At 39.6% G+C, this 27,751-nt stretch overlaps 2 protein-coding genes and 1 long non-coding RNA gene across 3 annotated transcripts; all 3 read right to left on the bottom strand.

Annotated features, from left to right (window-relative positions):
* Window positions 1–2,266: 2,266 nt before the first annotated feature.
* Window positions 2,267–27,721, bottom strand: LOC121398844 (protein kinase C delta type-like). The gene is made up of 9 exons (XM_041578283.1): window positions 25,874–27,721; window positions 20,759–20,865; window positions 18,774–18,935; window positions 18,420–18,511; window positions 18,273–18,335; window positions 4,777–4,915; window positions 4,510–4,689; window positions 2,826–2,945; window positions 2,267–2,474 (listed from the first exon to the last, which is right to left on the bottom strand). Exons 1-9 carry the CDS (start codon window positions 26,097–26,099, stop codon window positions 2,337–2,339), a joined length of 1,227 nt encoding a protein of 408 aa, XP_041434217.1. The 5' UTR covers window positions 26,100–27,721; the 3' UTR covers window positions 2,267–2,336.
* LOC121398851 lies at window positions 5,949–8,751 on the bottom strand. Its single transcript, XR_005964548.1, has 4 exons — window positions 8,401–8,751; window positions 6,428–6,589; window positions 6,093–6,184; window positions 5,949–6,008 (listed from the first exon to the last, which is right to left on the bottom strand). It is a non-coding gene; the product is annotated as an uncharacterized LOC121398851 (long non-coding RNA).
* LOC121398848 (protein kinase C theta type-like) lies at window positions 15,160–17,210 on the bottom strand. Its single transcript, XM_041578287.1, has 3 exons — window positions 17,132–17,210; window positions 16,866–17,045; window positions 15,160–15,291 (listed from the first exon to the last, which is right to left on the bottom strand). Exons 1-3 carry the CDS (start codon window positions 17,141–17,143, stop codon window positions 15,163–15,165), a joined length of 321 nt encoding a protein of 106 aa, XP_041434221.1. The 5' UTR covers window positions 17,144–17,210; the 3' UTR covers window positions 15,160–15,162.
* Window positions 27,722–27,751: the final 30 nt, after the last annotated feature.

Consider the following 27,751-nt stretch of genomic DNA (forward strand, 5'->3'; position numbering starts at 1 on the left):
TTCAGGTAAGTCAATACAATCACTTGGGGTGCCTAACATTTGGCACCCCCAAGTGCACCAAGCCTTTTCTCCTTTAAGTGCAAAAGCACCTTTGATTGACACAGGGGCCCTGTGTGGTGTCTGTGTGTATTCCCATTGGAGACCTGCTCTTCCATTGCTCATCAGATAATACAATAAAGGTGAGAGGCACAGGGACACAACAGCATTAACATTTAGTATTTCTGATGTCTTGTAAGAAGATCATGTGATCTCCTAATGGTGTCCTAGGTGTGGATAAGGTCAGAACATACAAGTGCAAACAGACCCTGAAGGAGCACAATGGGACTTTTGGTATTCAAGGTTAAGGGTCAGAGCCTTGCAGCTCTTACACATCTTTAATTTCTTACAAGGCCAGATAGGCAGAATTCCCTGTAGACCAGTCACCTAATTGTCGCTGCATTCCTTCCATCATTCCTTCACATTCCCTTGTATTCAGTCAACTTATGAGGGTTGATCTACAGTGAGCAAAGTGCAATAGTGAGTGCAATCACCCTGTGTTTTTCCTACAATGCAGTGTTTTTTCCCCAGAATTAAATTTACATTCCATTGCAGGTTCACTTGGTACAACTGCACCGTGCCTACTGCAATTGTGGGTGATTTGACAAATTTTTCATAGTTTCATGAGCTTCGGCACACATTGTGCAGAATTGTACCAAAGTCTTCCTGGTGTAATTTACAGTGTTCACTGGTGTCATTTCCGGTGTTTAGCGTGACATGTTCGCCCTATTCTTTCGGTGCAACTCAACTGCAGAAACCTCCTGGTCCGGATAGAACAACATACAACAAGTCATTGCAAGAAACAATTTACTTTTTTAAGTAATTTTATTTATTTTCCAGATTTGTAAGAAAACAGAATTCATGTTTTGTTTGTTACAGAACTCATTTTTCAAAAATCTAAATAATGGCATACTAATATGAAATTATTTTAAAGTTCTCCCCTGCTGTTTTCCACCACCACCTTCCTCTCCTGGGTTAGTGCCATTTGATGCAGAGCTCTGCGGAGAAACGCAGGCCAAGAATCTGCTCATCCGTTGCTGCTTGTTGGGCCTGCACCAGAATACATTGCCTTGGCTCAGGTGCAGGCAGACACGACGGATTTTGGCGTGAAATACAAAATTTTGCATTTCGGCACTGAAATCCGATGTGTCTGTCTGTATCCGAGCCGTGGCAATGTATTCGGGTGCAGGCACATTGAGCAGCAGTGGAGGAGCGGATTCTTGGCCTGTCTCTGCAGAGATCTGCATCCACTGGCACAAGTCTTACCTTTCCTTTAGTCACCACCTCTAACCTCTAATCAATGTCTTTGCCCTGCAACTTCTCCATTAACCTCCACAACCTAGGTTCCCCGGGACCTGTCGTTGAAACCCTTAAGCTCTTTACTCCACACAAATTTCTTTGAACTCCTTGCCAACCCCACATGTCTTTTCACTGATATATCTCTACAGGGGCTAAATTTTTCTGATGGTGGCCATGAGTTTCATTCAGCACTCATTCATACTTACTCCTTACCTACCTTCCTAGTTATCTAGCTACAAATAAGTTGATCCAGAGGAAGGCGAAAAACCCCTCCTGGCAACAGAAGGGGAAAAAATTCCTTCCTGACTCCAAAATGGCAATCAGACAAGTCCCTGGATCAACCTTTTACTAAGAGTATTGCTGCCAGTTAATAGATAATTATCCTAACAGCCCCATCCCTCGTCTCATCTCTCTTCCTCCCTTTCATTTACTCCTCCCTTGTCTCTTGTTACCTCTTTCCTCCCCTCTCTCATGTTCTCTCACCCATTTCCTTCCCCTCTCTCTATACTTTCCACTTGTCCCACCTCTTCACTATCCTTCTTTGTCTTCTCACCTCTCCCATCCTCATCATCTCTTCTCTCACTGCTATCAAATCCTCTCCCTTTCTTCTCTTCTACTGTCCTCCCTCTCTAATGTTTGTCCCTCCTTGATCATTTTGTCTTACCTATTCATTCTACTTATTGTATGCTCTTGCCTCTTCTCTACTCATTGATCTGCAGCCCTTCCCTCTTCTCTGCTTTTCCTCACTCGTATCCAAACTCTCCTCCCTCTATTCACACCCTCTACACAGTCTTCCCTCTATCTCTTCTTCTTGTCCTATCTTCTCTCTATGTCTCTAATCCTCTCTCTTTCTCATCTCCTCTTTCTCTTCCTCTCTTCTCTTCTCTCTTTCTTTCTTTCTACTCTCTCTCTTCTTTCACCTCTCTCTTTTTCTTCTCCTTTAAATTTTTAAAATCTTAAGTGGCAAACGAAATGCTGGAACTAGAACTGGGACAGGTGGTTTAGTCCTTTTGCCAAATGGCGTTAAGGAAGGAAAAACCTTCAATTGTTATTTGCTCCTTTGAGGTGGGGCCGGGGATCAAGACATCCAAAGTTGACATAGCCTTTCCATGAATTTTCCTTAAATGTTCCTCTGATGGCTACAAAAATATACAAACAATTTCACTCATTAATAATTTCCACATTTATTTTTAAGATATACTTTACAGTATATAAACCCGAAAACATAGATATCAAGTTACTGAGTCTATATAGAAATAGTTAAAATATGGGAATGGGGCTGCTACTTGCTTGCCTTTGCTAATACACTACATATGTAACAAATGACCACACATCATGTCATATGCCAGTGACAGTAAATGATTGGATCTGAACATGTGTGGTCAGCTTTCTGCTCTATTTGAATTCAATTGAATATTATATATTTTCTCTTTTTGGCACATTCATACAGGACAATATTTCCATCTCAGTCCTGCACTTATTCATATTACCTGGAAAGGTGGTGGTATCCGTTGTTGTTCAAGTTCCAGCCAATTAATAGATGAATAAAATCGATGGTGTCTGATATTTCCATGCACACCCAGGCGATCATAAGGTTGTTTATTCAGGAGCTAAAGAAGAAATTAGCAATTATTTGAATAATACAGATGTTAGCCCACATAAATAACCAGTGAAGCTGCAACCAATGGTCATATAAGCCTTTCAGGCTTTTCAATCACATTAATCAATACTACCATAACACTGATAGCAAGAATATATTTGCTGTGTATTTAATATATGAATCTTTATCATAGCAATCAATATTTTATTTTATTGAGCACTATCAGAAAATTATCTGGTAAAAAACATAGGCTTTGACTGTCTGATATCAAATGCAATTAATGTAACTGCACATCCTAGAATTTAAGTATGCTGATATATATGTGCTATGATAAGTTCTTTAAGCCAAGGCAAATTCTGTGGAGGGTGCCAAAGTGTTATGAGCCACCCAGTAAATATAATCATTTATCTTAGACACTGGGCTGGTGGTTCTTTTTGTAGAAAAGAGTATGGCTTAGGGTACTATCTTTTAAACACCAAGCTGCCATCTCTGGTGGTCTTGCTATGATCTTCTACCCTGCCTAGGACAGCCCACATGTTTAGAGTCAAAATCTGAACTTTAGAAAATGTATAAATTAAAGTTCAGATTCTTATTTTATTGCACATGTGTGCTGCTCATGACAGTGTAGAGGATCTCTGGGACACTGGAAGACATAAATTAAATAAAATTAAAGTTCAGATTCTTATTTTATTGCACATGTGCGCTCACCGGGATACCAGGAAAACTCCCGGTGGGACAAGGTGTCAGTGGGCCTCCTGCTTCTAAACATTTGGCTTATTTCATGTCCATTCCCTATTTCTATGAGAATAAAGAGGCTAAATAGATGGAAGAATAGGTTATAGTATGTAAAGAAAAGACACTAGGAGAATAGGTTGAGTGAGGAAAGGAAGAAAATAATACTTTGAGTGGGCCCTTGGTCTAAAGGTTTTTGAGTGGGCCCCTGGTCTAAGGGTTTTTGTGGGCCCCTGCACAGTGCACTGCTCATGACAGTGTAGAGGATCTCTGGGACACTGGAAGACATAGAGGTGTGGTGCTCAAAGCATAGTACTCCAGGTCTGTGCACTTCACTTCAGAGAACAGGAATGCTGGGGTTCTAAGGTAAGTGGTTATATTCACTGGGGGTGTCTAATACATTGGAACCCTTCCCCATCCAGTGATTTTGACTTGACTTGTACTTTAAATTGAATATTTTTTTAATCTCTTTAAGTGGATTAAAAAGGGGCTTCTCTTTCCAGTTCTGATTGTATGACATACATGAATAATCTGTTTTGCGGTATTGGATATCTACAGAAAATCAGATGTCCGTGTCCTCTAAAGTATGATTTTTTTTTCACAAACTATGTCTGCGAGTAGAGTGGTAGCATTCATTTCAATAAAGGATTATAAACTGTTTTGACAAGTTTTTGGCATGTGCATGGTTTACTTCATTTTAATGTGAGTGAATTGGGATTATATTATAGTATTTACCTGAATTTTTGACACTAGCATTTTGATTCATGTGAAGTGTTATACAAACATTTTGTTTGGTTACTGCTTATTATGTTGTAACTCATCTATACCCTGGTCATACCTACCTTTTTCAAAAGGTCTTTCAGATCTTCAGGCAGCCATTCAGGGATGTTGGGCTCCTCATAGATGATCAAATCATAATCATTTGCACCATAAAATGGGAACATATTGGAAGCCATCCTGCAAGTGGTGATCCCGAATGACCACCAGTCCACAGCCGTGTTGTAGTCCGCTCCGCACAAGATCTTGAACAGAAATTTATTTTTTTTAGTATTTTTTTAATACTCACCTCTATTCTGATTTTGTAAATATAATGGAGTTGCATTTCTTACCTCTGGGGCCATATATCGCAGTGTTCCTGCCCAGCCATTGATGGTTACGTCACCAAAAACATTCTGCACTGCCAAACCGAAGTCTGAGATCTTTATATGACCCTTTTCATCCAGCAAGATGTTCTCTGGTTTCAGGTCGCTGTTGTTGAGATAAGGAAATATTTATTTATGTGTTAGGAGACATAAAAGTTGTCTTTCAAAAAAAGAAGGTGTTGAATAAGATAGACTTGAGTTAAACATGTTAAGGTAGCAAGAAGAAAGAAGACAAGATGCACGTACAGAGTTATTGCGATAAACATACAACATACTAAGGGCCTAGCTACTGCTGGTTTACCAGGGAATAGAGGGCTATAGAGTTTGTAGGGTGTTTTATATTGATACTAGTACCTATAATTTTCTGGGGTCTATCGTTCAGAACACATGAGCCCAGAGAAAGTTGATCTTATAGTGAAAAACAGTAAAACACCCCTATTTGTTCATCAAAGTTCCCCAGGAATAAGCAAAAAACATTGAGAATATGGCCTGGGGTGCCAGCTAGCAATTATATCTTTTGACGTGGTTTTGTGATGGCAGGCAGACATCTAATTTTTGGCTACTTTAAGACTAGTTTCCAGTTTAACCTGTGCATGGCAACAGTATATCCTATTTTACTTATTTTATACACATTTTTGGTCTTACTTTTAACCAGTTCTCTCAGTGGCGAACAATGCCGTTCCTGCAGTTACATATAGAAATGGTGCATATTGTTGCTTTTTGTAGGGTCAAATTATCCCATGTTTTAGCAGCACCGTGTCTGCATTGAACAGCAACATTCACCCTGAAATACCTTTGGGAAAAGATCTCTAATGTATTCTAAACTACATTTCAGTGTGCAGTAAGTTTTCATAATCCATGTGGCAGCAGTGATATAATAGTTTTTTTCTAAAAAAATTCTTATCTTTTAATTTCTGCTGACACAGGTTACACTATTCTTTACACAGTCTATTCATTGTTTACATCCATCCCTACCATAGAAAATCTTACATAGGGTAGCAAAAGTAAGGTACATCTGGTTTACTTACAATAATTGTACAGAATGATTTTAATAACTATAATAAAAATAATGACATAATATAATCAGAAAATGTCATATAAACTAAAAATATGTGAGATAGGAGAGTTCTACCTACCGATGAACAATTTCCCTGTCATGAAGAAATTCCAGGCCGCATGCTATCTCAGCAGAGTAGAACCTTTTAATAGAAGAAAATATTGACAATGAATGTCAGGTCAAGTTGAGAAAACATGAGTTGCATTAGGTTTGGGTTAAAACTCACTCTACAGAGGGCCTTGGCAGGTAGCCGGATTCATCTATCAGATCTTCCAGGTTTCCCCCACTCAGGTATTCCAGGACGAGGAAGGCGCGATGCTGGTTTTGCAGAAAAAGGAAAATAACAATTAGAAATAAAGCACAAAATGGAATAATACAATGTAGAGCAGTCCAAGAACACTGTAACAGTGGAGATCTGAACCCTATTCTATATTTTATATCCCATCAGAATTGGGAAGGCACCCTATGGCCTGTTTCTATTTGCAACAGACTAGCTGCAGTAAAGTTTAATTGTCTGCACTTAGGGTATAACAAACCACAAATAAACAAACTAGTTTATACCTCTGATTGGAAAGCAGCCAAGCCATGGCATAGGAAAGGACTGTCCTTGGCAATCTTGAAAATTTCGGATTCTGTAAGGATGATGTCATAATCCTCCTCTGATTTCTCCTGGATCTTTATGGCGAGATGTTTCTTGCTGCCACGTAATGTCGCCAACACAGTCTGAGAAAGGGACCAAGAAGAGATGAAATATCAGAGTTTATCATATATGTACAGTAACTTTCCATAAATCCTTCATTAATTATTCAAGGGGATGTCCACCAAAAAAAGCTTTTTGCATAATGAATGAAAATGTAAATCTAAGCAACTTCCATTGCATAATTAGAAATCCTATCCGGAATACTAATAATTCAGTACCGCACTGCTCATTTAACACAAAGGTTCACATACGCCTAAACCACCCCTAGCCAGTAATGTAACTTGCTCTGGTCTCTGAAAAGCCCCAAGGTGGAGGGCCCGGGTTGAATCTCACCTCCCCGCTCCCCCCGTAGCTACATCACTGCCCCTAGCCCAGCTGCCCTTATCCTCTCCCAAAACTATGACCAGGCTAATGTTATCAGAGTAAAGACAGCTGGTGTCATTTAGACTGGGCTAGTGTTAGCATGATCCTTCCATAGGCTGGAGTAAGGTTTATATTTGCCATCCAGCCTATGCAAATGTCAACTGTCCCTGCTCAGTATGACCACAGGGAGCTGCTCTCTCTCTCTCTCTCTGAACAGCACTGTGTGAGAGCAGCATTTATGAACTTTTGTAAAAATGAATGGCAGGATGCTGCATTATTAATAATATTGACAAATTCCTTATAGGAATCTGTTATTATCACTTTAAACATATTCAGTGATTTTACAATTATTTGTGATTGGTGGCAGTATTTGCCCCTTTCTGGTCCATATAGTCACTCTTGCTTCTTACTCTAATAATACAGCAGAAGTCAGTTCATCTCTGGGTCTATTAACAAGTTACTTTGTTTTAGGAGCCAGAACCAATTCTAAATAACTGCAATTATTGGAAATATTTAATTAGTGTGCATGTTGGGCCCTCCAATGTTATTTATTACGGGGGTGCCTACACACAGTAGTTAGGCTACTGTTCAGGAAATCTTTTATTTTACCAAGGCCCTGAGGCCTAAATCAGTGTTCTCCAACACTAGGAAAGGATTGTGGTTCTCTCTTTAAGTGGTGCTGCCTCCACTTGATACACTGCATACAGGAGAGGTGGGACATGAGCTGCACATAGGCATCTACTAGCAAGATCCTAGCTTGTATGTCCCAAATTACAAACAAGAGCAGAAGGATTATGGCAGGCATAATAATGGCATATGGCAGTACTGCTTTCTGTGCTGAATTGGAATCACATTTAATCAGTAACAACAGGAATATAATGAGGTTACAGTGACAGAATGGTGACCTTAGCATATACAGATACAGAGAACCAACAGCATATAAAAGGGTGACAGTTACACTAACAAATAAGAGTTCAGTGATCCACAACAGATAAAGGTACCAGTGGTAAAACTATAGAGGAATCAGAACCTGGGGGGTGGCCCGGGGAACAGGGGGCCTGGACTGCTGGGTCAGCTTCATTTACAGCTTTCAAGTTATTTTTAAACTTGCCCGGTGAGAGCACGTGTCGAGGGAGAGGCTTGAGAGCAGGAGCAACATTGCATGCCAAAATATAGCAATACAATGGCTACAGTTATGGGTTTGATACACAGTTGCATATTGTATATACCCTCCCTATGACTAAATAGAGCAGCCCTTGCAACTCAGTCTGTCCCAGCGCTGCAGAGTTAAGCTCTATGCACCCCCAAAAAGATGAAAATTCTGGGGATGCTTTGCCACCTATTCTCTACTTTTGCAACATTTTAATTGGAAATGTTATGTTCAGAACTCAGCAGAAACCTATTATAAAATAGTCCCCAATTCATTTCTATTTTATATCAAATAGAACCAGAAGTTCCCATCATTACTCACAGTGGCAAAGGCTCCTTCCCCGAGCTTTCCGTAGAACTCGTAGTTGTTAATATCCAAAGGGTTAATCTTTGCAGCATCAGCCTGAGTCGTCTCCAAGCCACTTCCTCCTAGTGGAATAAAGAAATTGTATTCACAAGGGTTACATTGGATTTATTAAACATCATATCATGTTATACTGCTATAAGGATGTGTCATGAAACCACATTATGTTCATGGCAACGGGGCATATTAATTATAGTACATCTCATAAAGGGCAGTCAGAATGTTCTTCCCACTGGCAGCTGCTTCCCATTAACTTATATGAGAAATATACTGCCTAGAACTAGTGCTAGTGGCTGGTGTGTGGATCTCTGAGGGGTCGCCAACTCCAGGGTCGTTAAGTTTTAAAATGCTGTATTTTTAGCAACTATTAAAGTGGTTGTTGACCTTGGAGTTGGCATTTAGTATGATTTGGGGAGTGATATTCTGAGACAATTTGAAATTGGTTTTCATTTTTTATTATTTGTGGTATTTTAGTTATTCAGCTTTTTATTCAGCAGCTCTCCAGTTTACAGTTTCAGCAGTCTGGCTTCTAAGGTCCAAATTACCCTAGCAACCAGGCAATGATTTGAATTATAAACTGGAATATGAGAGGGTCTGAATATAAAGTGTGGTTGCTACGGAAAAGTGGACCCTAGTAACTAGATAGCTGCTAAAATTTCGAGCAAGAGCAAAAGAAAAACTGATTTTTAAAAAATGCATTTATCTTAGCATATCACTATCTGTATCATACTAAAAGTTTGAACTACCCATTTAAAACATCCTGCCCAGAGCTGGAAGAATTGGTGTCCATGGCAATACTACTTGGTCAAGCCCAACCATTGCAATCAACCCCCCCCCCCAAGCAATTAGTCCCGACACTCAGCTGGCAACTATCATGTACCTCCCATCTGCCACTCTCTCCAGTCCAGTGTGCTTGACTCCTAATTGACTGATGATCAGGTCCCTACCTCACTTTCACACCGATCCGGACTCGACATTAAAGGGGTGGTTCACCTGCTAAAGGTAACTTTTTTGTATGTATATAGAATGGCCAATTCTAAGCCAATTTTTTCAATTGGGTTTTCATTAGTTTTTTAATTATTTTGCCCTTTTGACTCTCTGATTTCTTTTGCGCTTTCAAATGGGGCATCGCCTGTCTCCTTCTAAAAAGGCAAATGCTGCCTGTGAGGCTACAAAATATATTGTTATTGCTCTAAGTTCATTTCCATTCCTGACTGGTGGCGACACGGCCCAACGTGGGAGCCTTCCGTGTGTTGGATCGAAGACCGGATAAGTCCTGTTTGCCACTCCCAGTGGACGTCTTATCTTTCGATAGCCATGCAGTGGTCTAGACGACCACACAGATTACCCTCCACTGCCCGAAGCCGCCCCGCATGCCTTGAGGCAGGTTACCCGTCGGCCTGTCGAGCGTCAAATAATCAGCATACTCTATTAAGACACTAAACATAGTTAGAGAAGCGGATCCCACAACCTGATGCTGGAGTTCGCATCAAGTTGAGATTAGGAAAACTGATCAGGCCCGATAATATAGACGGAAAACAATGAGCTAAAGGGAACGTCAGACATGGAGGGGGTGCAGGGCTCTGAAAAAAAATAGCGCCGCTTTCAATCAGTCTTTTACATTATTTGGCAGTCCATTCTTCCTTTTTCCGAAACCCGAGAGGGTGGGATGCGTGTGTAAGTGTGCTTTGGAAATTCCGTGGAAACACCCAGGGGTGATCTGTTCCTGCTTCTTAATCCACAGTGAATTACCATGGGGCCCGGGGGCTACAGGGCATCCGACTACCGTCCTTAGGCATCATACAAGGAATATGGCGGAACAGGGCGAGCTTAATCATATATCCATTCCAGTTGGGTGGAAGAATGATAATCCATACCGAAACCGTATCAAAAGACTGGTACTGCAGAAAAGAAATGAGAGCCCCCCAAAACCAAAAAGGGCCTGTACAGTTTCTACCAATACAGGTATTTCAGCGAAGGCCAGCGCTTCTTGTCTGTGTCTTTTATGCTGGATGCTGACTTAAAGCTAAGGCTGTCATTCACTAAGTGTCGAATATCCAGGGTTAATTAACCCCGATATTCGACTAAGGAACTTAAAATCCCTTCGACTTCGAATTCAAGTCGAAGGATTTAGCCAAATAGTGCGATTCGAACGATCGATTATTCCTTCGACCGAACGTAAAATCCTTCGAATCGAACGATTCGAAGGATTGTAATCCAACGATCGAAGAATATCTCGATCAAAAAAAGTAAGGGCAAGCCTATGGGACCTTCCCACATAGGTAACATTACTTCTCGGTAGCTTTTATACTGGCCGAACTAGGGATAGGTCGAAGTTTTTTTTAAAGACGACAAGTACTTTGACTATTCGAACTGGTCGATAAGCATATCGAACGATTTTTAACTCGAAATCGCTTCGATTTCGACAGTCGAAGGTCGAAGTAGCCATTCGATGTCGAGTAGCCAAAAAATACTTCGAATTCACGAAGTTTTTATTACTATCGATCCTATCACTCCTATGTTAGTGAATCGCCCCCCTATGTTTAGCCCAGTTGGCAATCTTTGTCATTTAAAATAATTAATAAAGTATATATTGCAGAAAAAGATAGTGAGCTTAAATTATTACACATAAGATTATCATTTACACCTTGCAGAGCGTAGACCACATTCCACATTATTTATGGTGCTACGCAACTTAGATTGCTGACTGATTAATTATCTATTATTATTGGTTTCATTATTCAGTTGTAAAACTTTCAATGAATATTATCTAGGAAGGATAACAACAGAAATAGCTGTGTCTTATTACTACCTATAATGAAAATGTATATATTTTTGTATGTTGATGAAAATCCTTGCTTTAAACTCTTGCTCACATCTACTTTCTAATATGCCCTGTGTGTTCCTACTATTATAATGTCCAGAACTGAACACTGGAATCAAAAGCTGTAAGTACAAGGGAAACAGAGGAACTAGGAGCACATTGACTGAAAAGAAGCTGGAACCGAATTGCTGTATCCAGGTTTAATTCAAGTATAAAATAGAGCTTAGACAAATACATTCGAGCTAAATATCAACTATTAGAAGTAGCAGCGTAGATACCATTTTACTTGGCTTTATTTAGTCATCATTTCCAATCTTGTCTCAAATTACAGCTTATGATCTCAATGAGATAGTTAAAGGAAAGGGAAGGCTTTTGCACTTGGATGTGCTCACTGATATAACCTGGCTCGGTACAGTTTTCTGTGAGGGCCTGGGGTTTCAGTAAGTCCAAATTACAATCACTTGGGGTGCCTAACCATTTGCGCACCCCAAGTGCATCCAAGCCTTTTCTCCTTTAAGTGCAAAAGCACCTTTTGATTGACACAGGCCCGTGTGACTGTGTCTGTTCAGTTGTGTAATCCCATGAGGACACTGCTCTTCCATATGCTCATCAGAGTATACTAATAAAGGTGAGATCACAGGAAACGGACAGCATTAACATTTAGTATTTTTCCTGATGTCTTGTATAGAAGATCATTCGTATGCCTATTTGTAGTATCTCTTAATGGTCTAGTGTGGATAAGGTCAAACATACAGGCAAACAGACCCTGAAGAGCACATGACTTTGGTATTCAAGGGTTAAGGTCAGACCTGGCAGCTCTTTACACATCTTTAAATTTCTTACAAGCCAGATACGGCAAATCCTCACTGTAGACCAGTCAACCATTGTGATGTCGTGCATTCCTCTTCATTCCTTCACATTCCCTTTATTCAGTCAAACTTTTTCGAGGGTTGATCTTACAGTGAGCAAAGTGCAATAGTGCCTAGTGCACAATCACCCCTCGTGTTTTCCTATCCAATGCAGTGTGTTCCTTTCCCAGAATTAAATTACATGTCCATTTGCCACTTAAGGTTTACAACCTTGTCACCGCTGCCCACTGCAATTGTGTGTGATTGACAAATTTTTTCATAGTTTCATTGGCTTCGGCACAATTGTCAAATATGCGTACTCAAAGTCCCTCTTGTGTTGTAATTTTACTAGTGTTCACTTTGGTGATTCGATATTTGCCGGTGTTTAGACCGTTGACAGTTCGCTCCTAATGCCTTCTCGGTTAGTCTCGCCAACCTAAACTGCCGAAAACATCACTCGGTTCCGCACCTGATAGAAAACAACAACAACTACTCAAGAATACAATTTACTATTGTTATAGTAAATTTTTTATTTATTTTACCAGATTTTAAGAAAAAGAAAATCCTGTATGTGTATAGAGATTTAACAGCATCACTCAAGTTATGATTAAAAGGGAGGACACTATCCTTTGATCACCTCTGGAAAAAGCACTCGCATTGAGGAAGTTTACAGCAGATAATACTATCATCATCGATCACTTTTTAACAATTGTATATTTCGATGTTTCAGATCAATTTTTGGCCTTATTGTTACAAAACTCATTGTTTTTACAAAACACATGCCTAAAATAAATGGCATACTATATGAGAATTATTTAAAAGTATTCTCCCCCTGCCTCTTTTCCCGACCACCACCTTCCCTTCGTGCTGGGTTAGTGCCATTGATGCAGAGCTCTGCGGAGAAACGCAGGCCAAGAATTCTGTCATGCCTGGCTGCGTTGTCTGGCGCCTGCACCTAAATTTACATTCCTGGGCTCAGGTTGCCAGCAGACCACGACGATTTGGGCTGAAAATACAAAATTTTGCATTTCGCACTGAAATTCCTGTGTCTTCTTGTATCCGAAGCCGTGGCAATGGAATTCGAGTGCAGGCACATTGAGCAGCAGGAGGAGCGGATTCTTGGCTGTCATCATGCAGAGATCACTGCATTCACTGGCACAAGTCTTACCTTTCCTTTAGTCATCACCTCCTAACCTTCTCATCAAATTCTTATCCCTGCAAACTTCTCCATAACCTCCAACAACTAGGTTCCCCGGACCTGTCGTGTTGGAACCCTTAGTCTTTTACTCCACACAAATTTCTTTAACTTCCTTGCCACGCCCCACATGTTCTTTTCAACTGATATATCTCTACAGTGGCTAAAATTTTTCTCATGGTGGGCCCATGAGTTTCACTATCAGCACTCATTCATACTTACTCCTTACCTCCGCCTAGTTATCTGCTTCATAATAAGTTAGACTCCAGAGCGGATAGCGAAAAACCCCTTTCCTGGCAATCAAATGGGAAATAACTCCTGCTTCCGACTCCAAAAAGGCAATCAGACAACTGTCCCGGATCAACCCTGTTACTTAAGTGAGTATTGCTGCCAGTTAATAATGACTAATTATGCTAACAGCCCCATTCCCTGTCTCATCTCTCTCCTCCCTGTTTTCCAAAGTTTTTTACTTCTTTTTTTTTCCCCTTTTTATATTCGTTCTTTTGGTTTGTTTTTACCTCTTTCCTCCCTCTCTTCATGTTCTCTCAGCCATCCTTCCCGTCTCTTTCTCATACGTTCCACTTGTCCCAACCTCTTTCACTATCCCTTCTTTGCTGCTCACCTCCCTCATCTTCATCATCCTTTCTTCTCTCCTATGCAAACCTCTCCCCTTTCTTTTTCTCTCATCTACTGTTCCTCCGCCCTTCTTCTCTAATGTTTGTTCTTCCCACCCTCTTCCTTCCTTTGATCATTGTCTTACTATTTCTTCTACTCTATTGTATGCTCTTGCCTTTCTCACATCATTGATCTGCAGCCCTTCCCCTCTTCCCTTTTTCTCACTCATCCAAACTCTCTCCCTCTATCACCCTCTACACAGTCTTCCCTTACTCTGCATTCCTTGCCATCTCTCTCATCTCACACCCTCTCCTTCTAATCTCCCCCTTCTCTTTCTCTCCACCTCTTCCTTTTCTATCTCTGCTGTTCTTCTTCCCAGATCTATTCTATTCTCTCCTTTTTTTCTCTGCTTCTCTTCTTTTCTGCCCTCTTTTTCCTATCTTCTTTCCTCATCGTTATTCTTTCTTCTCCTGGACCATGTTTACTCCCTAACTTCTCTATCCTCTTTCTCACCTTTCCTCCTCTTCCTCCTTTTTCTTCTCTTTTCTCATTCTCCTCTTTGCTCTTCTTTCATCTTCTCTTTTCTTTCTTGTCCTCTTCTTCTCTTCTCCACTTCTTTCTTTGGACTGTGTGGACTCTTTCCCTATCTCCTCTACTCACCTCTCTTCTTTCACCTTCTTTTTTTCTCCTTTAAATTTTTAAAATCTTAAGTGGCAAACGAAATGCTGGAACTAGAACTGGGACAGGTGGTTTAGTCCTTTTGCCAAATGGCGTTAAGGAAGGAAAAACCTTCAATTGTTATTTGCTCCTTTGAGGTGGGGCCGGGGATCAAGACATCCAAAGTTGACATAGCCTTTCCAATGAATTTTCCTTAAATGTTCCTCTGCATGCTACAAAAATATACAAACAATTTCACTCATTAATAATTTCCACATTTATTTTTAAGATATACTTTACAGTATTATAAACCCGAAACATAGATATCAAGTTACTGAGTCTATATAGAAATAGTTAAAATATGGGAATGGGGGCTGCTACTTGCTTGCCTTTGCTAATTACACTACATATGTAACAAATGACCACACATCATGTCCATATGCCAGTGACAGTAAATGATTGGATCTGAACATGTGTGGTCAGCTTTTCTGCTCTATTTGAATTCAATTGAATATTATATATTTCTCTTTTTTGGCCACATTCATACAGGACAATATTTCCATCTCAGTCCCTGCACTTATTCATATTACCTGGAAAGGTGGTGGTATCCGTTGTTGTTCAAGTTCCAGCCAATTAATAGATGAATAAAATCGATGGTGTCTGATATTTCCATGCACACCCAGGCGATCATAAGGTTGTTTATTCAGGAGCTAAAGAAGAAATTAGCAATTATTTGAATAATACAGATGTTAGCCCACATAAATAACCAGTGGAAGCTGCAACCAATGGTCATATAAAGCCTTTCAGGCTTTTCAATCACCATTAATCAATACTACCATAACACTGATAGCAAGAATATATTTGCTGTGTATTTAATATATGAATCTTTATCATAGCAATCAATATTTTATTTTATTGAGCACTATCAGAAAATTATCTGGTAAAAAACCATAGGCTTTGACTGTCTGATATCAAAATGCAATTAATGTAACTGCACATCCTAGAATTTAAAGTATGCTGATATATATGTGCTATGATAAGTTCTTTAAGCCAAGGCAAATTCTGTGGAGGGTGCCAAGTGTTATGAGCCACCCAGTAAATATAATCATTTATCTTAGACACTGGGCTGGTGGTTCTTTTTTGTAGAAAAGAGTATGGCTTAGGGTACTATCTTTTAAACACCAAGCTGCCATCTCTGGTGGTCTTGCTATGATCTTCTACCCTGCCTAGGACAGCCCACATGTTTAGACGTCAAAATCTGAACTTTAGAAAATGTATAAATTAAAGTTTCAGATTCTTATTTTATTGCACATGTGTGCTGCTCATGACAGTGTAGAGGATCTCTGGGACACTGGAAGACATAAATTAAATAAACATTAAAGTTCAGATTCTTATTTTATTGCAAATGTGCGCTCACTGGGATACCAGGAAACTCCCGGTGGGCCAAGGTGTCAGTGGGCCGTCCTGCTTCATAAACGATTTGGCCTATTTCATTCCATTCCCTATTTCTATGAGGAATAAAGAGGCTAAATAGATGAAGAATAGGTTATAGTATGTAAAGAAAAGACACTAGGAGAATAGGTTGAGTGAGGAAAGGAAGAAAATAATACTTTGAGTGGGCCCTTGGTCTAAAGGTTTTGAGCGGGCCCCTGGTCTAAGGGTTTTGTGGGCCCCTGGGTGTCCCAGTCTGACAGTGCACTGCTCATGACAGTGTAGAGGATCTCTGCGGGACACTGGAAGACATAGAGGTGTGGTGCTCAAAGCATAGTACTCCAGGCTGTGCACTTCATTTCAGAGAACAGGAATGCTGGGTTCTAAGGTAAGTGGTTATATTCACTGGGGTGTCTAATACATTGTAAACCCTTCCCCGTCCAGTGATTTTGACTTGACTTGTCCTTTAAATTGAATATTTTTTAATCTCTTTAAGTGATTAAAAAGGGGCTTCTCTTTCCAGTTCTGATGGTATGACATACGTGAATAATCTGTTTTGTGGTATTGGTATATCTACAGAAAATCAGATGTCCATGTCCTCTAAAGTATGATTTTTTTCACAAACTATGTCTGCGAGTAGAGTGGTAGCATTCATTTCAATAAAGGATTATAAAGTGTTTGACAAGTTTTTGGCATGTGCATGGTTTACTTCATTTTAATGTACAGTAAGTGAATTGGGATTATATTATAGTATTTACCTTGCATTTTGTGATTCATGTGAAGTGTTATACAAACATTGTATTTGGTTACTGCTTATTATGTTGTAACTCATCTATACCCTGGTCATACCTACCTTTTTCAAAAGGTCTTTCAGATCTTCAGGCAGCCATTCAGGTATGTTGGGCTCCTCATAGATGATCAAATCATAATCATTTGCACCATAAAATGGGAACATATTGGAAGCCATCCTGCAAATGGTGATCCCGAATGACCACCAGTCCACAGCCGTGTTGTAGTCCGCTCCGCACAAGATCTTGAACAGAAATTTATTTTTTTTAGTATTTTTTTATACTCACCTCTATTCTGATGTTGTAAATATAATGGAGTTGCATTTCTTACCTCTGGGGCCATATATCGCAGTGTTCCTGCCCAGCCATTTATGGTTACGTCACCAAAAACATTCTGCACTGCCAAACCGAAGTCTAGATCTTATATGCCCTTTTCATCCAGCAAGATGTTCTCTGGTTTCAGGTCGCTGTTGTTGAGATAAGGAAATATTTATTCATGTGTTAGGAGACATAAAAGTTGTCTTTCAAAAAAAAAGGTGTTGAATAAGATACACTTGAGTTAAACATGTAGTAAGAAGAAAGAAGACAAGATGCACGTACAGAGGTATTGCGATAAACATACAACATACTAAGGGCCTAGCTACTGCTGGTTTACCAGGGAATAGAGGGCTATAGAGTTTGTAGGGTGTTTTATATTGATACTAGTACCTATAATTTTCTGGGGTCTATCGTTCAGAACACATGAGCCCAGAGAAAGTTGATCTTATAGTGAAAAACAGTAAAACACCCCTATTTGTTCATCAAAGTTCCCCCAGGAATAAGCAAATAAAACATAGGGAATATGGCCTGGGGTGCCAGCTAGCAATTATCTTTTGACGTGGTTTTGTGATGGCAAGCTACTTTAAGACTAGTTTCCAGTTTAACCTGTGCATGGCAACAGTATATCCTATTTTACTTATTTTATACACATTTTTGGTCTTACTTTAACCAGTTCTCTCAGTGGCGAACAATGCCGTTCCTGCAGTTACATATAGAAATGGTGCATATTGTTGCTTTTTGTAGGGTCAAATTATCCCATGTTTTAGCAGCACCGTGTCTGCATTGAACAGCAACATTCCCCCTGAAATACCTTTGGTAAAAGATCTCTAATGTATTCTAAACTACATTTCAGTGTGCAGTAAGTTTTCATAATCCATGTGGCAGCAGTGATATAATAGTTTTTTTCTAAAAAAATTCTTATCTTTTAATTTCTGCTGACACAGGTTACACTATTCTTTACACAGTCTATTCATTGTTTACATCCATCCCTACCATAGAAAATCTTACATAGGGTAGCAAAAGTAAGGTACATCTGGTTTACTTACAATAATTGTACAGAATGATTTTAATAACTATAATAAAAATAATGACATAATATAATCAGAAAATTTCATATAAACTAAAAATATGTGAGATAGGAGAGTTCTACCTACCGATGAACTATTCCCCTCTCATGAAGAAATTCCAGGCCGCATGCTATCTCAGCAGAGTAGAACCTTTTAATAGAAGAAAATATTGACAATGAATGTCAGGTCAAGTTGAGAAAACATGAGTTGCATTAGGTTTGGGTTAAAACTCACTCTACAGAGGGCCTTGGCAGGTAGCCGGATTCATCTATCAGATCTTCCAGGTTTCCCCCACTCAGGTATTCCAGGACGAGGAAGGTGCGATGCTGGTTTTGCAGAAAAAGGAAAATAACAATTAGAAATAAAGCACAAAATAGAATAATACAATGTAGAGCAGTCCAAGAACACTGTAACAGTGGAGATCTGAACCCTATTCTATAACAAAGTATTTATATCCCATCAGAATTGTAGAAATTAATGGGAAGGCATCCTATGTCCAGTTTCTATTTGCAACAGACTAGCTGCAATAAAGTTTAATTGTCTGCACTTAGGGTATAACAAACCACAAATAAACAAACTAGTTTATACCTCTGATTGGAAAGCAGCCAAGCCATGGCATAGGAAAGGACTGTCCTTGGCAATCTTGAAAATTTCGGATTCTGTAAGGATAATGTCATAATCCTCCTCTGATTTCTCCTGGATCTTTATGGCGAGATGTTTCTTGCTGCCACGTAATGTCGCCAACACAGTCTGAGAAAGGGACCAAGAAGAGATGAAATATCAGAGTTTATCATATATGTACAGTAACTTTTCATAAATCCTTTATTAATTATTCAAGAGGATGTCCACCAAAAAAAAAGCTTTTTGCATAATGCATGAAAATGTAAATCTAAGCAACTTCCATTACATTATTAGAAATCCTATCCGGAATACTAATAATTCAGCATCGCACTGCTCATTTAACACAAAGGTTCACATACGCCTAAGCCACCCCTAGCCAGTAATGTAACTTGCTGTGGTCTCTGAAAAGCCCCAAGGTGGAGAGGGCCCGGGTTGAATCTCACCTCCCCGCTCCCCCCGTAGCTACATCACTGCCCCTAGCCCAGCTGCCCTTACCCTCTCCCAACACTATGACCAGGCTAATGTTATCAGAGTAAAGACAGCTGGTGTCATTTAGACTGCGCTAGTGGTAGCATGATCCTTCCATAGGCTGGAGTAAGGTTTATATTTGCCATCCAGCCTATGCAAATGTCAACTGTCCCTGCTCAGTATGACCACAGGGAGCTGCTCTCTCTCTCTCTCTCTCTCTCTCTGAACAGCACTGTGTGAGAGCAGCATTTATGAACTTTTGTAAAAATGAATGGCAGGATGCTGCATTATTAATAATATTGACAAATTCCTTATAGGAATCTGTTATTATCACTTTAAACATATTCAGTGATTTTACAATTATTTGTGATTGGTGGCAGTATTTGCCCCTTTCTGGTCCATATAGTCACTCTTGCTTCTTACTCTAATAATACAGCAGAAGTCAGTTCATCTCTGGGTCTATTAACAAGTTACTTTGTTTTAGGAGCCAGAACCAATTCTAAATAACTGCAATTATTGGAAATATTTAATTAGTGTGCATGTTGGGCCCTCCAATGTTATTTATTACGGGGGTGCCTACACACAGTAGTTAGGCTACTGTTCAGGAAATCTTTTATTTTACCAAGGCCCTGAGGCCTAAATCAGTGTTCTCCAACACTAGGAAAGGATTGTGGTTCTCTCTTTAATGGTGCTGCCTCCACTTGATACACTGCATACAGGAGAGGTGGGACATGAGCTGCACATAGGCATCTACTAGCAAGATCCTAGCTTGTATGTCCCAAATTATAAACAAGAGCAGAAGGATTATGGCAGGCATAATAATGGCATATGGCAGTACTGCTTTCTGTGCTGAATTGGAATCACATTTAATCAGTAACAACAGGAATATAATGAGGTTACAGTGAAAGAATGGTGACCTTAGCATATACAGATACAGAGAACCAACAGCATATAAAAGGGTGACAGTTACACTAGCAAATAAGAGTTCAGTGATCCACAACAGATAAAGGTACCAGTGGTAAAACTATAGAGGAATCAGAACCTGGGGGGTGGCCCGGGGAACAGGGGGCCTGGACTGATGGGTCAGCTTCATTTACAGCTTTCAAGTTATTTTTAAACTTGCCCGGTGAGAGCACGTGTCGAGGGAGAGGCTTGAGAGCAGGAGCAACATTGCATGCCAAAATATAGCAATACAATGGCTACAGTTATGGGTTTGATACACAGTTGCATATTGTATATACCCTCCCTATGACTAAATAGAGCAGCCCTTGCAACTCAGTCTGTCCCAGCGCTGCAGAGTTAAGCTCCATGCACCCCCAAAAAAGATGAAAATTCTGGGGATGCTTTGCCACCTATTCTCTACTTTTGCAACATTTTAATTGGAAATGTTATGTTCAGAACTCAGCAGAAACCTATTATAAAATAGTCCCCAATTCATTTCTATTTTATATCAAATAGAACCAGAAGTTCCCATCATTACTCACAGTGGCAAAGGCTCCTTCCCCGAGCTTTCCGTAGAACTCGTAGTTGTTAATATCCAAAGGGTTAATCTTTGCAGCATCAGCCTGAGTCGTCTCCAAGCCACTTCCTCCTAGTGGAATAAAGAAATTGTATTCACAAGGGTTACATTGGATTTATTAAACATCATATCATGTTATACTGCTATAAGGATGTGTCATGAAACCACATTATGTTCATGGCAACGGGGCATATTAATTATAGTACATCTCATAAAGGGCAGTCAGAATGTTCTTCCCACTGGCAGCTGCTTCCCATTAACTTATATGAGAAATATACTGCCTAGAACTAGTGCTAGTGGCTGGTGTGTGGATCTCTGAGGGTCGTCCAACTCCAGGGTCGTTAAGTTTTAAAATGCTGTATTTTTAGCAACTATTAAAGTGGTTGTTGACCTTGGAGTTGGCATTTAGTATGATTTGGGGAGTGATATTCTGAGACAATTTGAAATTGGTTTTCATTTTTTATTATTTGTGGTATTTTAGTTATTCAGCTTTTTATTCAGCAGCTCTCCAGTTTACAGTTTCAGCAGTCTGGCTTCTAAGGTCCAAATTACCCTAGCAACCAGGCAATGATTTGAATTATAAACTGGAATATGAGAGGGTCTGAATATAAAGTGTGGTTGCTACGGAAAAGTGGACCCTAGTAACTAGATAGCTGCTAAAATTTCGAGCAAGAGCAAAAGAAAAACTGATTTTAAAAAATGCATTTATCTTAGCATATCACTATCTGTATCATACTAAAAGTTTGAACTACCCATTTAAAACATCCTGCCCAGAGCTGGAAGAATTGGTGTCCATGGCAATACTACTTGGTCAAGCCCAACCACTGCAATCAACCCCCCCCCCCCAAGCAATTAGCCCACACTCAGTGCAACTACACCTCCCACTGCCACCCCTCAGTCAATGTGCTGACTCCCTATGCCTGCTGATCAGTCCCCTACCCACTGTTCACTCAACATTAAAGGGGTGGTTCACCTCTAAGGTAACTTTTTGTATGTTATAGAATGGCCAATTCTAAGCAATTTTTCAATTGGTTTTCATTAGTTTTTTAATTATTTGCCGTTTTCTCCTGATTCTTTGCAGCTTTCAAATGGGCATCGCTGTCCCCTTCTAAAAAGCAAATGCTCTGTAAGGCTACAAATATATTGTTATTGCTAATTTTGCTTTGATTGATTTTAGAATTATTTTAAAGAAGCCTTCACTGCTTAATTTGACCTTTGATAGCAGCAATTATGAATTGGGTTGATATTTAAAAGCAGCATTTCATTCTCCAGATCTCTTTTACTCTAAGGCACTGGGGATTTGCAATTTTTTTAGATAGCTCTCTCACACAGAATAGTTAATATTTGAGTCCTTAGCGTCCTGCCTTTCTCCTCTTGTGGTGTCCCAGGGTCTAAAAAGCTTCATTTAGGAGATTTTGGGACAACTCCAGCTCTATTCTATTTTCAATCTTTCTATTTCATGAATTGCTGGCTATTTTATCATTCCTTTTGATAACTTTGAAACACACATAATTTATATTGCACCATAATTAACTGATAGCTCAACTCATAAATCAATTGGTTGGATTATAGGTAATCACTTTAACTAATGAATTTGTGAGTTTAATTGGTGACTGACATAAGTACTTAAACAGTTTTAATTAATTTGTAACTTAATTGATATCTACTGTATATTGAAAAATCAATTGATTGAGTGTTACTTAATCACATACATTCGCATGGTATAAGAAGCACGAAGCACTTTCACTAATTAATACACTTTAATGGTAGCAATTGTTTTAAATTAATTTGGATTAAATAAATTATTCGGATAGTGTGGGGTAACTACTTTTTTGGTGGATAAATTGTTGATTAGTAACGACACCTCTATACAATCTGATTCAACCTTAGTGATAACTATAGAAACTACAAGAACAATCACTGTTTTTGAATTTTTATTACTCATCTTTCTATTCAGGCCCACTCCTATTCATATTCCAGTCTTTTCTTCAAATCAATGCATGGTTGCTAGGGTCATTTGGACCCTAGCTACCAGATTGCTTACAATGCAAATTGAAGAGCTGCTGAACAAAAAGCTAAGTAACTCAAAAACCTTAAATAATAAAATATGAAAACCAATTGCAAATTGTTTCAGAATCTTACTCTCTATATCATACTAAAAGTTATACCAAAGATGAACAACCCCTTTAAAGTTCTCTTCTCACCCCCTCCACTTGCACCACCCAAAAGTTGTACCAAGGGCACATGTCACTTTGGCCTACCCCTAGTTTCACCCTAATCCTGCTTAAAATGTAATGCAGTGAGGTCAGTAGCCGGCAGGGGTGTCCACAAATAGGGGCAAGGTGGGCACTTCTCCCCAAAGAGTTTCAGAGCTGAAGTAAAGGTGTTTCAAGCCTGCTGACTGTACACACTGCTGATTATATCTCAGTGTAAAGTTGCACACAGATTGGATAGACTAAAGGGATTCACCCTGCATTCTATCCAATCACTGTCTAGCTGTAGTGGGACTTATACTGAGCCTGAACAATATGTCTGCCTAGAAAAGTATGTGGGAATGACTTGAGCCAATATATGTGCATGCCTCAGTATGTCTGAATCTGTCTGTGTGCCTGCACAAGTATTAGTCTGAAGGTGTTCATCAGCTAGAGTGTGCGTCTATGTACTTGTCTGAGTATGAATCTTACTGTGCACCTGTCTGAGTATATGTCTGAGTGTGTGCACCTTCCTGAGTGAGTGTGTGCACCTGCCTGAGTATGAGTTGTTAGGGTATATCAGCGCTGTACAATGTAACAGAGTAGAAAAATTCACACAGGAAGGACAAGCATTATATTAAATGCATTAAATAAGTATAAATATACAGAGATCAAGTGTCATGTGGTAAAATACACAGTAGGAAGATCCCTGCCCTGTAGAGCTTACAATCTAAGTACATTGAGATATACAGTTTGTGTGTGAATATGGGGCCAGTACATCTGTATATAACTCACATAAGACATCACATCTGGGGATCTAATCCTTGTTTAACAGAGACTTACACTAATGCTCACACTTTACTACAAAACAGCAAATATCTACATTTAATTAAACAAATTACAAGACATATTTCCACTCTGAAAAGTTTAAAGGGGTTGTTCATTTTGAATCAACATTTAGTATGATGTAGAGAGTGGTATTCTGAGACAATTTGCAATTGGTTTTCATTTGTTATGATTTGCAGTTTTTTAAGTTTTTCAGCAGCTTTCTAGTTTGCTCTTTTAGCAATCAGGTTGCTAGGGTCTAAATTACCCATGCAACCATGCATTGATTTAAATAAGAGACTGGAATATGAATAGGAGAGGCCTGAATTAAAAGATGAGTAATAGCACATAGCAATAACAATACATTTGTAGCTTTACAGAGCATTTGTTTTTAGATCAAATGGGTCAGTGGCCCATTTGAAAGCTGAAAATGTCAGAAGAAAAAGGCAATTACTTAAAACTACAAAAACTATAAAAAATAAATAATGGAGACCAATTGAAAAGTTGCTTAGAATAAGCCATTCTATTGCATATGAAAAGTTAACCCCTTTAAACCAATAAGGTACCTGATATAGAAACAGCTATTATATTTTATGCAGATATTTGTGACCAGACCCACCTGTTCTACCAACAGAAACACTGACCATATGCCATATGCCCTGATTTTATGTTATTCCTGCATATTTTCTCTTAGCTACCCCTATATTCAGACACAAATGGTTCCTTCCAACTGAAAATTCAGCTTCTCCTGAATCAGACAAAAGTAGAAACATAATATGAAAGTGGTGTCACTGGGCACAGGGTCGCCCCATGGACCCAGCCAAAGGCAATTTCCATCAGCCCTTTCATATATGCACTAAAGGTCTATATGCGCCTATTCCATTCAGCACTGTCTACATCTAACTGCTGTAAAAGTGACCCCTTGAGGTCAGGTTCTCTGGGGGCCCTATGAAGCTCTGTCTGACACTATCTGTCCAATAAGCCATAGCAACCAACCAGAAATTACCTTGGACAACATTGTATTGTAATATAGAGTTTCCCAGTCTGTTGAGCTGTATCACTGCACACAAGGGAACTGATTAAGTACCATTACCTACAGCAAACCAGACACATCTTTGCTTTCAAACATGTTGGTAGGGAGGATGTAGCAGGGAGATTAAACAAATTGCTGATTGGCTATTAGCAACTGCAGTGGTGCAATATAGCACAGCTTCAAGGGCTCATTTCCTAACAAATGTGCTAAGGTGAAAATGTGCAGTTGTCTAAAGCTAATATGCTACCAGTTAAAAAATATTAAATGTTTGATTTTTTTTTGTTATGGGCAACTGTGTTTAGCCCCCATCTATGCCCCAAAAAAGCAGTAAGGTGAAACAAAAATGAATACTTTACCAACCCCTCTACTTTTAGAAGCAAATAGTGAAATATGAATATATTTGTATCTACAAGATGTACAGAAATAGATAGCAGCTAGTTAATGCAACACAGGTTTGTGTTTAGCCCCCATCTATGCCCCAAAAAAGCAGTAAGTTGAAACAAAAAATGAATACTTTACCAACCCCTCTACTTTTAATAGCAAATAGTGAAATATGAATATATGTGTATCTAACAAGATGTACAGAGATAGATAGCAGCTAGTTAATGTAACACAGGTCTGTATACAAAAGCAGTGTATAACCAACCGACATATCTAACTGCCTTGCCAGATGAAAGGATGACAACCCTTATGTCTGAGCAAGACAAAAATCAAATCTTTACCAAAAGAGATAGTGCCAGTGTTTTGGGGCAAACTATATGGGCCATTCCCTGTCATATAGAAGTTTTTTTGTATCTAACAAGATGTACAGAAATAGATAGCAGCTAGTTAATGCAACACAGGTCTGTATACAAAAGCAGTGTACAACCAACCGACAAATCTAACTGCCATTCCAGATGAAAGGATGAGACCCCTTGTGTCTCAGCAAGAAAAAAATCAAATCTTTACCAAAAGAGATAGTGCCAGTGTTTTTGGGGCAAACTATATTGGCCATCCCTGTCATATAGAAGTTTTTTTTGTAGCTATTTACCTGCTGCAGTCTCCTTCTTGGTCCTCTTTCCAGTCTTCTTTTGATGCTTTTTAGGGCATCTTCTCCTCTTCTTCTTTATTCCTCCTTGATCCTCTTCTGCCTCCATCCTTCTCTTCCCCTCCTTCAAGGGACCGGATCCAAATTCATCCTCCATGAACTCCTTCTTCTCCTTTTTAGATCGTCTCTTTTTCTTCTTTCTTCCTCCTTGATCCTCTTCTGTCTCCATCCGTCTTATCACCTCCTCCGAGGGACCGGATACATATTCTTTCACAATGAACTCCTTCTCTTTTTAGATCTTCTTTTCTCCCTTCGTCTTCCTTGATCCTCTTCTGCCTCCATCCTTCTCTTCACCTCGTCCGAGGCACCAGATCCATATTCTTCCTCCGTGAACTCCTTCTTCTCCTTTTTGGATCTTCTCCTTTTCTCCCTTCTTCCTCCTTGATCCTCTTTCACCTCCATCCTTCTCTTCACCCCCTGCAAGGGACCAGATCCAAATTCTTCATCGATAATCATTTTTTTCTCCTTTTTCTCCATTCTCTCGCTGAGCAACACCTCCTCGCTCTCTCCTCAGCAAACGCCTCACACCAACAGTCACTTTCCAACGGTTCACAGCTCTTGCCCTGTGGCAGGTGCCACTTGGTGACATCACCATCTTAGGCACGTGCTGTAAAAACCGTTGCATCGCAGACTCGGGTACCTGTCTCAAGACTTAAAGGGACAGTAACAAATGCAAAGTTTCTGTATTAAGACTTATTTGTACATTCAGCAAATTGTCCTTTCAAACAAAAAGTTATGTCATTATTTACAGAATATGCTATTATTAACTTTCTTATTAAATATTTTTAATAGTTGGTATGTAATTCAAGCTTCTACATTTCAGTATATTTGCCCTATGTACAGAGTAGCCCTGTACTTAGGTTTGCCACCTGTTCCATTTTGACTAGAACAGTTTGTTTGTGAAGATTGTTTGACTTATTTCTACAGATATACTGAACAGTTTGGTCTTTCTTAGGGGAGTTCGGGTCACAACTGTCGGTTTTGAGCCCTGTGAAATCCACACCAACCATTACAGCAGTAAACTCCGGGATTTTTCAAGAACAGCTCACTCCATAATTATAGGTATAAAACATCAATCTTTATTTCCATATCCAATTTACAAGAGACCGCGTTTGAAATCAACAATTATCTGGCCAATAGCCACCTCTAATATTAAAACCCTGCCCCAAGAAGCACAAACATGCCCCCAAAGGCCATAACCCTACCCCCGTGGCACTAATCTGCCGTCAATATCATCATGCTGCCCCATTGTTTGGTTTTTACAGACGTCAAAGGTGGCAACCCATACCTGTACAAAACAAAATAATCCCCAGAAACAATACAAATATACCACACTGAACTCCCACAGCAGCATTCCCCAGTGCGCTGCCCTCTGAATAGATGCTGAATAGATGCTGCTTTTCCCCAGCATTTTTGTTTATAAGATTATAAGGAAGGCAATAAGCTACCACTCCCTAAACCAAAACCGATGAGTTTCCAGAGGAATGACACAACTTTTATCATCCTTCTGGTCTATGATGATCCATGGAACTGAGACCCTGTATTTACGCTGCCACGTGTAGTAGGTGTTATAAAATCAGAACTGCAGCTTTAATCTGTCCCGGGCTATTATTATACATGGAATTTTTTTTAGGAAAATGTCTTTAATTATTCAGCCCCTTCAGCTGCATCCGCAGTAAAGTTGCGGTCCACCCATGCGGTCCACAGACTCCTCTACTGCCAATACTTCCTCTCCCCCCCCAACTACGATTGCATTGCTACAACTCCCGGAAGCAGCTGTAACGCCGCACCAATCACTCCATAGTCCGGCCTGTCACATGA

Source organism: Xenopus laevis, chromosome 9_10S (genome assembly GCF_017654675.1).
Source record: "Xenopus laevis strain J_2021 chromosome 9_10S, Xenopus_laevis_v10.1, whole genome shotgun sequence".
Lineage (NCBI taxonomy): Eukaryota > Metazoa > Chordata > Amphibia > Anura > Pipidae > Xenopus > Xenopus laevis.

Bases quoted from the DNA above. Each gene is read 5' to 3' on its own strand.
- LOC121398848 (XM_041578287.1), bottom strand. The intron at 15,292-16,865 runs GTAGGTATGACC...TTTCTTCTTTAG, and splicing joins TGAAAGACCTTTTGAAAAAG to CTCCTGAATAAACAACCTTA.
- LOC121398844 (XM_041578283.1), bottom strand. From the start codon at position 26,099: ATGGAGACAGAAGAGGATCAAGGAGGAAGAAAGAAGAAAAAGAGACGA. The intron at 18,936-20,758 runs GTGAGTAATGAT...TCCCTTTCTCAG, and splicing joins GGGAAGGAGCCTTTGCCACT to ACTGTGTTGGCGACATTACG. The intron at 18,336-18,419 runs GTGAGTTTTAAC...TTCTATTAAAAG, and splicing joins CTGCCAAGGCCCTCTGTAGA to GTTCTACTCTGCTGAGATAG.